Raw genomic sequence first — 12,284 nt, 5'->3', positions numbered from 1 at the left:
GGGAGAGATATGCTGGGGATCAAATCCCAGGTCTCCAACCTGCTAAACATGCACTTGACCACTGCAGTATCATCCCCCGCCCCCAGGCAAGTCACTCTCCTCTGGGCCTTGCTTTTCCCAACTTCACAGAAAGGCTGGATGGGGTAGAAAGGTCTTTTAAGGCTCTTGTGGAATTCTAGATGCACACACTAGGCCAACAGCTACTGTGCATCTGTGTGGTGCTGGGATCTATCCATAGCTTTGAAAATGCTCCCTGTCCTAAAATAAATGGCATTTGATGAGGGTTCTTGAGGCATCCGTTACTTCTGTGACTCAGAAGTAACCCAAGTACTTTCGGAACAGGACTTTGTGGGGTCCTAGGATGGGGCTGACGCCCACAGCAGAACTGGTACCCACGTGCTGCCACCACTTACCTTTTTCATTGACCTCTGCTGTCCAGTAGACGTCTGAGTCGAATTTGAGCTGGGCCTGGAAAGGGGAGGAGTTGGGGGACAGGTCCTTGTCTGTGATGTTCAACATTTGGGGCACCGGGTTTTCATTGCAGATGGTGATCTCCTGGGGCTCAGGGACCGGGCCGTGGTCATTGATGTCAGTAAGTGTTAGCAGGAGGGTCCCGGTGCCAGTGGCGGGAGGGTTCCCTGTTCATAAACACACACATAATCCCCTTTCAGCATCTGCCCTTGGCTGGCGGATGAACAATGTTAAGCTGCCTGAGTCCTTCTCAGTTGCCCTCGGAAAGGCTCCTGCTAACCACTTAGCTCTAACTCCTCAAAGTCCTCCATCCCATAGCTTTCGTATACATCAAACCAGTGACGGCAAAAATACACGGCAATCAAACTATCATCCCGACTTGTGTCCACAGCAGACATCACTGAGCAGTCTCAGTACAGCTGCAGCCACTGCACCCTGAGAGCCCGGACAATCCGTCACAGAAGAGAACTCACTGGCCACTCTGGGGCTGCTCCAGTATTTACTGATGAGCATCGGGGAACCTGCCTCCAGCCCCTTGCCACAGATTAATCCATCACGGTGAGACATCACTAATGAACCCAGGCATCCCTTATCGATCAACTGACAGGGGTAACTGAAGCCCAATTCAGGATTCAGTGATCCAAAATCTCAGCATGGCCGGGCATGGTGGCGCACGCCTGTAATCCCAGCACTCCGGAGGCTGAGGCAGGAGGATCGCTGCAGTTCGAGACCAGCCTGGGCTACACAGTGAGTTTGAGAGTAGTCTGAACTACATAGCGAGACCCTGTCTCAAATAAACAAACAAACAAAAAACCCACAAAATCTCAGCATGAAGGGAAGTCTTCAGGACCTCTCCTGACACTTGGGTATTAGGAAAATCAGGGTCACAGGCTTCACCCTAGGAGTGGCCTGGCCTTTTAAAGACTCCTCTGGAAGAGCCCTCTAACTCCACACTGGTTTGCTGTCTAACCCCACCCCATACCTTGCTACGCAGAGGACGTGCTACAGTGACACAGGAACCAACGACATCCCTTGTGGAAGGGCTGGAAAGGAAGCACTCACCATTATCAGTGGCCAGGACCATGACTTCGTAGATGTTGTTCCTCACAAAGCGCTCATCCTCGCGGTCTAAGAGGCCTGCAGCAGTGACCTGCCCACTGTCTGGGTCCATTGCTAGCCACCCGGCTGGGTCTCTCAGGATGTGGTAGCTGGAGAGGAAGGGTCACATTAAGAATATTTGGAATTCTGTCATCTTTCAAAGCCTCCTCAGGCCAACTACAGATGGTCAGGGGGCTCCTAAGCCCCCACTGGAAAAACATCTCATTGGAAACGCAGCCTAAGGTAGCAGGCAGGGGCCCATCAGTGATATGGAAGTGATGAGAGGACATAGCTTTCCCTGGTCCCCCAACTCAGTGTCTTTATCTGAAAGCATGGAAGGAGAGGCCCGGTGCAAGAGCAATATTCAAAATACTGAACCATCTTTTGATAACTGGAAGAACCCATCCCACCCATTTGATGCATTTATCTGACGCAGAGACCCGTCCCCAAGTACCTGATCTTCTGGTTCTCCTTGTCGGGGTCCTGTGCAGTGTAAATGCAGACAGCCTCACCAACGGAGATACCCTCCTGGGCCTCGATGACTTTGGAGGGTGGGACAAACATAGGGGCCTCATTCACGTTCTCCACATGGATCACGACGGTGGCCGTGGAGGTTGGGAGCTTCACCACAAAGGGAGCCTCATTCGTCACTTCTACATACAATGTGTGTTGGCTTTGGGCCTCAAAATCCAAGCCCTAGGAGAGAAGAAATAAGGACCTGAACCGCCATTTTTGTGAGGCCTGTGGACATCAGAAGGAAAGGGCCCACAGTGAGGTGATTGAGGGCCCCTATCAACAACAATCCTGCTCTATCTCTATCCCCCAAAGCCTCCTGATTTTTCTGAGTAGATATCCAGAGAGACTTCTCTAGAAGTCTCTACCCCAAAGGCAACTAGCTTAGGGCCGAATGAGGTGGTGACAATAGGGGATATTTTAGAAAGTAACAGAGGCATTCCAGTTGTCATGCCTAGGGTGCCACTGGCATTTTAAAGCCGAGGCTGGAATGTCATGTTCCACAATTTTATGAACACAAAGGACAGATCCCATGTCCCATGTGACTTGTCAGTATGTCCTTTGACATTTGTACATCTGTGGATGTGAAAAATCTGTTTATAATGAAAAGTCTAGAACATGTTTTATATATAAACTAAATTTTTTTGGGTTTTTTTTTTTGTTGTTGTTTTGCTTTTTGGTATGGTTTTAATATATACTGAATGCTCCAGGATTGCAGCTTCTGAGAGAAGCTTATAACTTAATTTGTTTAGAACTTTTTCAAGAGTGTGTTCACTGTTCTGAAAAAGACATCAAAACCACTGTGGTATGTGTTGCCAGGGCAACATACAGTATCCACGGCATTTGGGTGATTCTACAAAGAGATTCAAGTACCTAGCCCCTTCTTTGCTTTCTAGTAAGTTGTGCCCAAAGTTTACATATTGAAGTATTTGTATTCAGTAACTTTTCCTGTAAATTTATCCTTTATTTCATAGTTGGAGTATTATTTTCCTAAAATGCATGAGTTAGCCAAGATGTATTACAAATGAATTCAATTTCATATAGGGTTTTTTTCTTTTTTTTGAGACCAGGTCTTCTATGTAGTTCTGAGAGGCCGTGGAGGTTGGGAGCTTTACCACTTGTCACTTCCACATATAGTGAGTGTTGGTTTTGGGCCTCAAAATCCAAGCCCTAGGAGAGAAGAAATAAGGGCTTGAACCACCATTTTTGTGAGGCCTGTGGACATCAGAAGGAAAGGAACTCACTATGTAGCCTAGGCTGATCTTGAACTGGCAGCAATTCTCCTGCCTCAGCCTTCCAAGTGTTGGGATTACAGGTGTACGCTACCATGCCTGGCTTTTGATTTCATGATGTAAAAGTAGCATTATAAAATATTTGTCACGAAAAGGGGACAATGAAATTTTTTTCTTTCCCTAAAGCTGGGGAAAGAGCCTTGTACATACTAGGCAAATGCTCTACTAAGCTATATCCTAAGCCCCCCCCAAAACAACCTTTAAAATATTATGTAAAACTTTGCTTCTCAAAGGAGGCCACTCTTAGAAGTAAATAAAAAGGTAAAAGAAATCAAAGAAAGGGCCGGGGATTTAGCTCAGCGGTTCGGTGGCCTGCCTTGCAAGCGCAAGGACCCGAATTCAATCCCCGGTACCAAAAACAAAACAAAACAAAACAAAGAAAAAAGAAATCAAAGAAAGATTAGACCTATCCTCTTGAAGAATCAATTGTATTCAAAGACTTTTTGACCCAACCCATGCCCTATTCCTCAATAAAAACAGAAGTTCACAGTTTAAACAATCTTTTTTGAGAGACAAGGATGTGCATACTAAGTGACTGAAACCCTTTTACTACCCAAATACCTAGATACATTAAAGAATAATGCAAAATTAGTGTGACTCTAGGATAAGACTTTGGGAGTTGGCTCTGAGGGAAGCACTATGCTATATGGTTCAATTAGATCAGCCACTCTCACCTGTGGCCCCAGGCAGGCAGTGTCCCCTTGTCTTTGAAGTTAGCCCAGGTGAGGTCTTGCTTAAAGCCCAAATGGACTTCTTTTTTTTTTTTTGGTACCGTGGATTGAACTTGGGTCCTTGCGTTTGCAAAGCAGGCGCCAGAACCACTGAGCCAAATCCCTGGCTGGACTCACCTTCTTGGTTGTCAGGATGCCTTGGTTACTCTCAGGGTCAGTGGTGATGGTAAAATGGTCCCCACTGTCACCTCCTACAATGTGGAAGATGGCGCGCCATGCTGGAGAGTTGGGGGCATCCAGATCGGTCACTGTCAGCCTCTGCACCTCATGGCCCACTGCATTCTCAGGCACCTGAGCCTCGTACTGTCAGTGTAGGAAATTGTACAATGAGAGGAGAGAGACTGACCACCCCGAGAGGTTGTTCCACTCTGCGCAGACCGTGAATCCTCCTTACCACTTCTGGGGAGCCTCACGGCTTTACCGTTTCTAGGGCCACCAAACCCCTTAGCAGGCTGTTAGGATACACACAGGTACAGAAGATCCCAAGCATCAGCTTCACAGGTTCCAAGACAGATCACATCCCTCAACCTTGGGCTGCCTTCTGTTCTCCCAGGGCCTGATGCTCCTTGAGTCTCACTGGTCTTGGTGTCTAAGCCCCTGCCAACTATAGCTACTTAGCTCACTGAAATCAGTATACTACAAGGAAGGTGGAAAGAAGGGCAGTGTCTAATTGTGCTGGGGCCACAGCCAAGAACTTTTATGGTGGGGGCATGGCTAGGGACTGAACCCGGGACCCCTGCATGATAGGCAAGTGTCCTACCACTGAGCTACATCTCCAGCCTCTTAGAATAAAAAATATTTTTTGGTACTGGGAACAAACTCAGGACCTTGCACTTGTGGGGCAGGTGTGATGCTGCTGAGCTAAATCCCCAGCCTCTCAGAGTAACATTTTAATCAGGCATAAGTAAGTTCACCAACTAGAGGTATCTGCAGATGGGGCAGGATCACTCTGACTGGCACTAAGTCGTCTGTCAGTGGAGCTGAGGGGGGCAGGTATAGATGTAAAGTATGGGGCATTAAAAAATGGTGATGGTTTAAAATATAAAAAGATTTATAGTAAAAACACATTGCTATTATGTTCCCCCAAATTGGAAGCACTTCTAGAAATTCTTTCAAGAGTGTCTTTAGTTGTGCTGTCCGTGACTGCCTTGATGTTCTGAATCAATTCAAAACATTTATCTTTCATGTCTTCTGGGGAAGAGCCAGATCCAATGACTAAGATGGATAAGGACACACTGTAATCTTTTTATTTGATAGAAATCTCCACAAAAATTTTGAATCAATTCAGGATACCATCGTAGCCACGAAAAGACACTCATGCAAAAGGACCTCCAGAAGTGCCTCAGAAAGCAAAGAGAATGTGGGCATAAGTGCATTTGAATTGAGGGGGAATAGTCTGAGGTAAATTAATGGCAATGTGGCTTTTAAATTAAACATTTACCATACAATTAGATCACTTCACCCCTTCTAAGGTTTCATGTCAACAAAGATTTTCATACGGAGCGCCTATTTTGCCAGAAATGTGTTAAGAACTATACATACACCATTTCATTGAACACTTAGAACAAAGAAGAGGTATTACCTTCACTTCACAGATTAGGAACTGGGCACAGAGGGTTAGACAGTTTGCCTAAGTCACACGGCCAGAAAGACGTGGGACTAGGACTTGAAGCCAAAGGACTGGTTTCCGAGTTTCATGCAAAAGGAAAACCCTTGGTCCTCTCATTACAGATGAGGGATGAAGGCAGGAAGGAGTGCTCATTACCTTCTGGGTGTCAAATACAGGAGCATTGTCATTGGCATCAAGGATTTCCACTATCGCCACTGCCGTGGTGGTGGACCCCTCCCCGTCCATGTCTGCGGCCTGGATGGTCAGCGTGTACTCGGGGACTTTCTGGGGAGAAAAGGAGACGGGAAGAACCCGCTGTGAGTCCCTTCTGAGGGACCCTCCCCTGGCTCCGGGAAGCACAGCCTTGGTAGGTTACTGGGGGAGTCCCCGCCTCAACTCCTCGACCCACCCCCACCGCCACCAGAACACACAGGAGCAGAGGGTGGTGTCGGGCCTGTCCTGGAGACCACCGCGGGCCCCCAGCTACTCCCCAGCGGGAGCTTTGAGCAGGCATTTGTGCAAAGGTATTAATTGGGAAACAAGGCGACTCCAATACCCACGGAGCTAATTCTACTTTGTGCTACACCAGGGACCTATCTGGGGAATGTGTACACTAAGTGAGCCATTCCAAGAGGAAATGAGAAAACCTCGGGAAAATATCTGAAGCTTGCATTTTACAGCTGCCTTCTCATCCTCAGAGGAGACTTAGGCAGCAGCCCACTGGCCCTGGGGAGCTGGTGGGCCATCAATCAGCACGTGAGCACTGCTGCACCTTCCTGGGTGACGCCCCCCGCCCCGGTCCTGTGACCTCGGACTCAGGCTGAGCGTGGGCCAGCCCGGCAGGCACCCTCCCTAAGGGCAGCTCACCTCCCGGTCCAGGCCGCTGGAGATGACACTGATGCTGCCTGTGCTCCGGTGAATGGTGAACATGAGGTCATTTGGGTCCTTTGGTTCCTGGCTGTGGATGGAGTAAGCAACCACGCCATTGTTGGTGTCGATGGCATCGTCCTCGTCTGTGGCTGTCACCTGCATCACAGAGGTACCTGGAGACGGGAGGAGGAGTGAGTGCCCTTCTGTCCCGGCTCCAGTTCCAGCCTTGCCTCCATCTGGAATTCTGAGAGGTCCGCTCTGCTCATTAGCTTGCATCCGTCTTTACTCTGTGGCAGAGACTGCTAGCTGGTGCCCATTTTCCACCCTCTTCTTTCTTGGCAGTCTCTCCTCTTGGCTCACCTCAAACAAACACTATTTCCATCCCTCTTTACAGGCAACTATGACAATGAGGTAATCATGAGAACAGAGTCCAGAGTAGAAGAAAAACAAAACAGAAGGGACCTAGCTCTACTTTTGTGAATTCCAGCCTGGCTTCCTAAATATAGAGAGGGGAGGGGAGGGGAGGGGAGTTTTTATCTCATTTAGGATTATTGCTTTTGTCATAGGAAGTTATGTGACTGGAAGTCTAATCAACTCATACTCGTCTGAAATTTTCAACTACATAAAAAGAAATCTTCCCTCCATCAGCCCCCATCTCTGAGGTCATTAATATGCATCTATTACGATCCTCAGCACAAAGAGGGGGGACATCTACATCTGCTGGTTCCCCACAGTCCTCTTCTCCATCTACGGCAATTTTTTTCACCTGCTATTCATAAGCCATGTTCTAGCACATTCCAGCCCTTGCTGCTTTCCTTGTAGATACCTTCTCTGAAAAAATTCATGTCAAATGTTCTGTAGTAATTAATAGTACATATGTGTTTCTAATTTTTTTGTTGTTGTTGGTACCAGGGATCAAACTCGGGACCTTGCACTTTCGAGGCAGGCAGAGGCACCACTGAGCTAAATCCCCAGGCCTTAATACTTCTCTCTCTCTCTCTCTCTCAACCCCTGACATGCACATGTTGTAACCATGGAATTATACCTCCAGCGGCACATTATTTCTAATATTCATAATTCTTCAAGATCAGCCTAATGCCCATTGTCAGATGTGATGACTCTGGCTCAGAGGTCAAGAATATGCCCATGCCTGGCTGGTAAAGCGGCAAAGTCAATATTCGAATCTCAGTATGTAGCTCCTAAACCAGGGATGGCAAACCTTGCAGAGCTTTCAATGATACAAATAGCACTCTGTGGCACACATGCCATAGGTTCGCCACCACTGTCCTAAGCTAGTAAGGCTGAAGCTTCTAGAAATTTCCATATATACAGATTCCAGTGCTTTATTTATTTATTTATTTATTTATTTAGTACCAGGGATCAAATCGGGCCCTTCTGCTTGCAAGGCAGGCAGAAGAACCACTGAGATAAATCCCCAGCCCTAAATGATGTAAATTAATTTCACACAATAAACTACTGGTAAAACCAAGACACCTTCATAATTACATCATCTTTCATAGCTCTATTACATAGCTAGGATTTTATTTAACAAGATACAGACTGGCAGGGGCCGGGAATTTAGCTCAGCGGTTTGGTGGCCTGCCTTGAAAGCACAAGGACCTGAGTTCAATCCCCGGTACCAAAAAAAAAAAAGAAAGAAAGAAAGAAGAAAAGAGATAATCTATATTCATACATATTGGGCTGGGGATTTAGCTCAGCGGTTTGGTGGCCTGCCTTGCAAGCACAAAGACCCGAGTTCAATCCCTGGTACCAAAAAAGACTGGCAAACTGGATTTTTAAAAAGATTCCAGGTCACCTGATGCACAGCCAAAGGAATCAAGGGTGGTGGGGTCCACCTTGGTGTGGTGGTGCACACCTGCAATCCCAGCACTGAGTAGGCTGAGGCAGGAGGATCACTTTGAGTTTGAGGCAAGCCTGGGCTACTTAGTGAAGTGAAGGCCAGCCTGAACTATATAGCAAGAAACTGTCTCCAAAAAAAGAAGAAGAAAAAAGTGGTGGGGTCTTCTAGCATTTAAGGGGTTTGGGCTGACTTTTCAACGGTCCCCAAAGTTACCCCAAATCTAGGTCTGGACCCACCGGACCCATAGCAGTCTTCCCTCCAGTCCTCTTACCAGGGCGTGCCCCCTCCAGGACACTCCCTCGGAAGATCTCCTGGGTGAACTTGGGTCTGTGGTCATTCTGGTCCGTCACGATGATGGAGATGTTCCTGGGCTCCTCCACGGAGGCACCGTTTTCTGACACAGCGTGACCAAAAAGCTGTGGGCACAGAGGTCTGGGGTTAGCCTGCCACGCCCCTCCTCCCCGGGGCTGGGAGCCTGTTGCAGGTGGGACGTTTATGTGAAGTGCTGAGAGCTACTTGCCTCATACTTGGCGATCTTCTCCCGGTCCAGTGGCTTATTCAACAGCAACCAGCCTGTCTCCTTGTCAATGTCGAAGACACCCTCTGGAGGACTATCTGCCCCGGGCCCTGTGATGCTGTAGAAAATCTTGGTGCCTTTATCCTTATCAGATTTGAGCTGGAAGCAAAAGAAAACAGCAGCTGATTGTAGCAAAGAATCCTCGGGGAGAGGTGGGGAGGATACAGCCTTATGAGAATCTTCTCCCTTGACGGGGGCTTTCCTCTGTAGGTCCTAGTACTTGGCAGCAAGAAACTTCAGACTCCGGCCTCTGGGTGGGGTCCCTGTAACCACCCGACTCCCAGAGAGAAGGAACAGTCCTACCTGATGCAGCCTCTTGGGGAAGGGCCCCTTGCCATTCTCAGGGACAGATATCGGCGGAACCACCCATTCTCTCTTGCGTCTTCGTAAGATGCGTTTAGGTAGGGAGGTCTTCAAAGCTTCTTTTTCCTACAAGGACAGAAATCCCCTTAACCTGGATGTAGAAAGAGCTGGGACACCTGCCAGAGTTAAGAGTGAAGAATGGCATGCAGATGGGCCTACTGCCCAAGGAAATTTAGAAATAATCTAAATGTCCACATATAGAGAAGGACAATACATTATAGCACATCTGTGTAATAGAATCTTATGCAGCTCTAAAAAGGAACAAGGATGATTAAATGGCTTTGTTGTTCTAAAAATAAAAAAGGAACAAGGATGTTCTGTATCTGCTGACAAGGAAAGCTCTTTGATGTATGCTCTTAAGTGAAAAGATCAAGGTACAAACAGCTTCATACAGCTTAGAATTTTATTAACAAACACATAGATAGGGCTTAATATATGCAAGGCACTATTCCATCTCCTGGCTGGACATGATGACATGTCTAGCAGTTCTAGCACCCAGGAGGATGAGGCAGGAGGATCACTGGGAGTTTGAGGCCAGCCTGGGCTACATAGTGAGTTCGAGGCCAGCCTGAACTGCATAACAAGACCCTGTCCTAAAAAAACGAAAACACATACACTATTTCATCTTTTGTGTAAGAGGGTAGGAAAATAAGACCACATGTTCAGATTTTCTTAACACAAAGATTGTGAAGACACAGAAGAAACTAATGCCTGTGGGAAGGGGACAGGTGTACTGATACACTGTTAGATACAAAAAGAAAGGTAGGGACATGTAAATAGTACATTAGCTTTTGCATAAAGGAAAGGAAGAAAAGAGTATATTTTTATATCTATATATATACTCAAAACATACAACTTTTCTAAATACATATAACATAAATAAATATATAACATATAGAACTACACTCTAGAGGGAAAGAACTGAGACACCCTAGTTATCTGTGTCTTCTCTTAAGAGGGGTGGATAGGACTTTAGGCAAATAGATGGAAACAAACAAAAGGAGACTGTTCATTGTTTGTTTGTTTCATAGTATGGTATGAGGGAGTGAACCTAGGCAATCACCCTACAACTAAGCTACATTTCCAGCTCTTAAAAAGAAAATTTTTTTTTTTTGGCTAAGATCTCACTAAATCGCCTAGGCAAACCTCCTACCTCAGCCTCCCAGGGAGCTATGATCACACAGATGTATGCTAGTATTTAAAAAATTTTGACCTATGGTTATTTACTACACACAGCAATAAATCTTAGCATTCTGGGATGCTGAAGCAGAAGAATTACAAGTTCAAGCCCAGCCTGGACAACTTTTGAGAACCTGCCTCAAAATAAAAAAATGGGTCTGGGGATGTAGGTCAGTGTGAAGGCTCTCGGTCCCAAGCCAAAGAAAGAAGAGGATGGGAAAGGAAGGAATGGAGAGAGAGAGAGAGAGAGAGAAAGGGTGGGGCCAGGCGGCCAAGTACACCTCACAGAGGCTCACGGCATTGGCGACCCTACCATGGAATGGCCTTCACTTGGAATTTCTCTGGATAATATGGGAGAGAAGGGAAGGGAAGCGGTGAGGGGAATTCAGAGCAGTAGGTGAACCCTGCTAAGGAGCGCAGCTCTCACTGCCCCACAGGCCCAACTCTGAGACTCCTACTGGGCAGCTGTAATTGTGTCCGGGCTTAGGTCAGCACTAGTGCTCACAGCTGGGAGGCCGAGGGCTGCACCACCTGCTCTGACGGACGTGCTTTGCTCAAATGGCGGTGGCGATGGAGGGCTGTTGGGCAGCAGCAATCTGAGCATGCACAGAACATCCTCTTTTTGTACCATCAGGTGTATTTGCAGCCGATGGGTACATAATAATAACCAATGGGTGGGCATAGTGTTTTACCTGGACCGTTCCCTTGCTCAACACAGTGAAGTCGTTATCAGTCTCAAGTGGGGCCAGCTCTTCTTGCCCAGGGCAGCCGGTGAAAGCTACTGTGGGGAAAAAGAATATCAGGACACGGGGCTTAGGGAAACTCCCAGGGGTGGGAATTAGATCTGGCAAGAGTTCCTGACTGGAGCAAGGATAGTTACCAACAGGTTGTAGATGGGGGACTTGGCTTACTTCCTCTGACATGCAAGGTGACTAATACAACTTTCGGACTCAGGAGGGAGTCAGTCAGTCTGTGGATCCAATTCTACTTTGTTCACGAAGGCAGAGAACCAAGATCAGAAACACTCAGTGACCTCGTGAGACACAGGGTTGACTTGAAGTCACAGCTATAAGTGGAACATTTTCTGGAGGCCACAAGTTCATCTGTACAGAATATGTATCCCGTCACACTGTTGCCCCAAGACCACTCCAGACAACCTCTGGTTGTTTCAGTTTGTCACCTACTTCTGAATCTCCTTTTAAGTGGGTACTTTGGAGTTAAATCTACCAGTCTCCAGCCAGAGAACTGGGCCTATTTCATTTATACACTTACCCTACCATGGAAAGGATTAGCCCCTCTCCAAAGAAAACTGACCTTCAGAAACCAGGTCTGCCTGACTCGGAGACATCCACTGCAGGGTATTCATACACAGTATTCTTACCCACCCCTCCCTGAAGCCAAAGCATAAACTCATAATGTTACCTGCCGGGGTGAAGCCCAGACCCCATCAGCTCCAAGCTCTGGCGTCACTGTGCCCATAATTTTGTGAGGCTGCAGCACAAGGACAGAACTGACCTGACATGTAAACAGGGTGAGGTCTCTCAACTGCTCTTTATGGAAAGGCTGATCTCACTTTCTCTTTCATATGTGTATGTATATATATATATGTATGTATATATCCATCCATCCTTGGGGCCAGGAAGTGAGCTCAGCAGTACTATACCTGCCTTGCAAGCACAAGGTCCTGAGTTCGATCCCCAGTACCAAAAAAAAAAAAAAA

General features: G+C 47.1%; 1 protein-coding gene across 3 annotated transcripts in view; it reads right to left on the bottom strand.

Moving 5' to 3' along the window:
* The window catches only part of Cdh3 (cadherin 3), a 130,590-nt gene that overhangs the window by 9,604 nt on the left and 108,702 nt on the right, over window positions 1–12,284 (bottom strand). For 2 of the 3 annotated variants that reach the window (XM_010612324.3, XM_010612326.2), the window contains 10 exons: window positions 11,257–11,345; window positions 9,326–9,451; window positions 8,966–9,121; window positions 8,717–8,861; window positions 6,582–6,757; window positions 5,871–5,999; window positions 4,223–4,408; window positions 2,024–2,265; window positions 1,534–1,679; window positions 414–638 (listed from right to left, as the gene is read on the bottom strand). In XM_010612324.3, coding sequence (XP_010610626.1) covers window positions 414–638; window positions 1,534–1,679; window positions 2,024–2,265; window positions 4,223–4,408; window positions 5,871–5,999; window positions 6,582–6,757; window positions 8,717–8,861; window positions 8,966–9,121; window positions 9,326–9,451; window positions 11,257–11,345 — 1,620 coding nt within the window. The remainder of the gene's footprint in view (window positions 1–413; window positions 639–1,533; window positions 1,680–2,023; window positions 2,266–4,222; window positions 4,409–5,870; window positions 6,000–6,581; window positions 6,758–8,716; window positions 8,862–8,965; window positions 9,122–9,325; window positions 9,452–11,256; window positions 11,346–12,284) is intronic. The other variant, XM_010612325.3, reaches the window with a different exon arrangement.

Source organism: Fukomys damarensis, unplaced genomic scaffold (genome assembly GCF_012274545.1).
Source record: "Fukomys damarensis isolate Sample0158 unplaced genomic scaffold, DMR_v1.0_HiC HiC_scaffold_32, whole genome shotgun sequence".
Classification (NCBI taxonomy): Eukaryota; Metazoa; Chordata; class Mammalia; order Rodentia; family Bathyergidae; genus Fukomys; species Fukomys damarensis.
The sequence above is the reverse complement of the archived record's forward strand: the minus strand, read 5'-3'. Positions and strand labels throughout refer to the sequence as shown.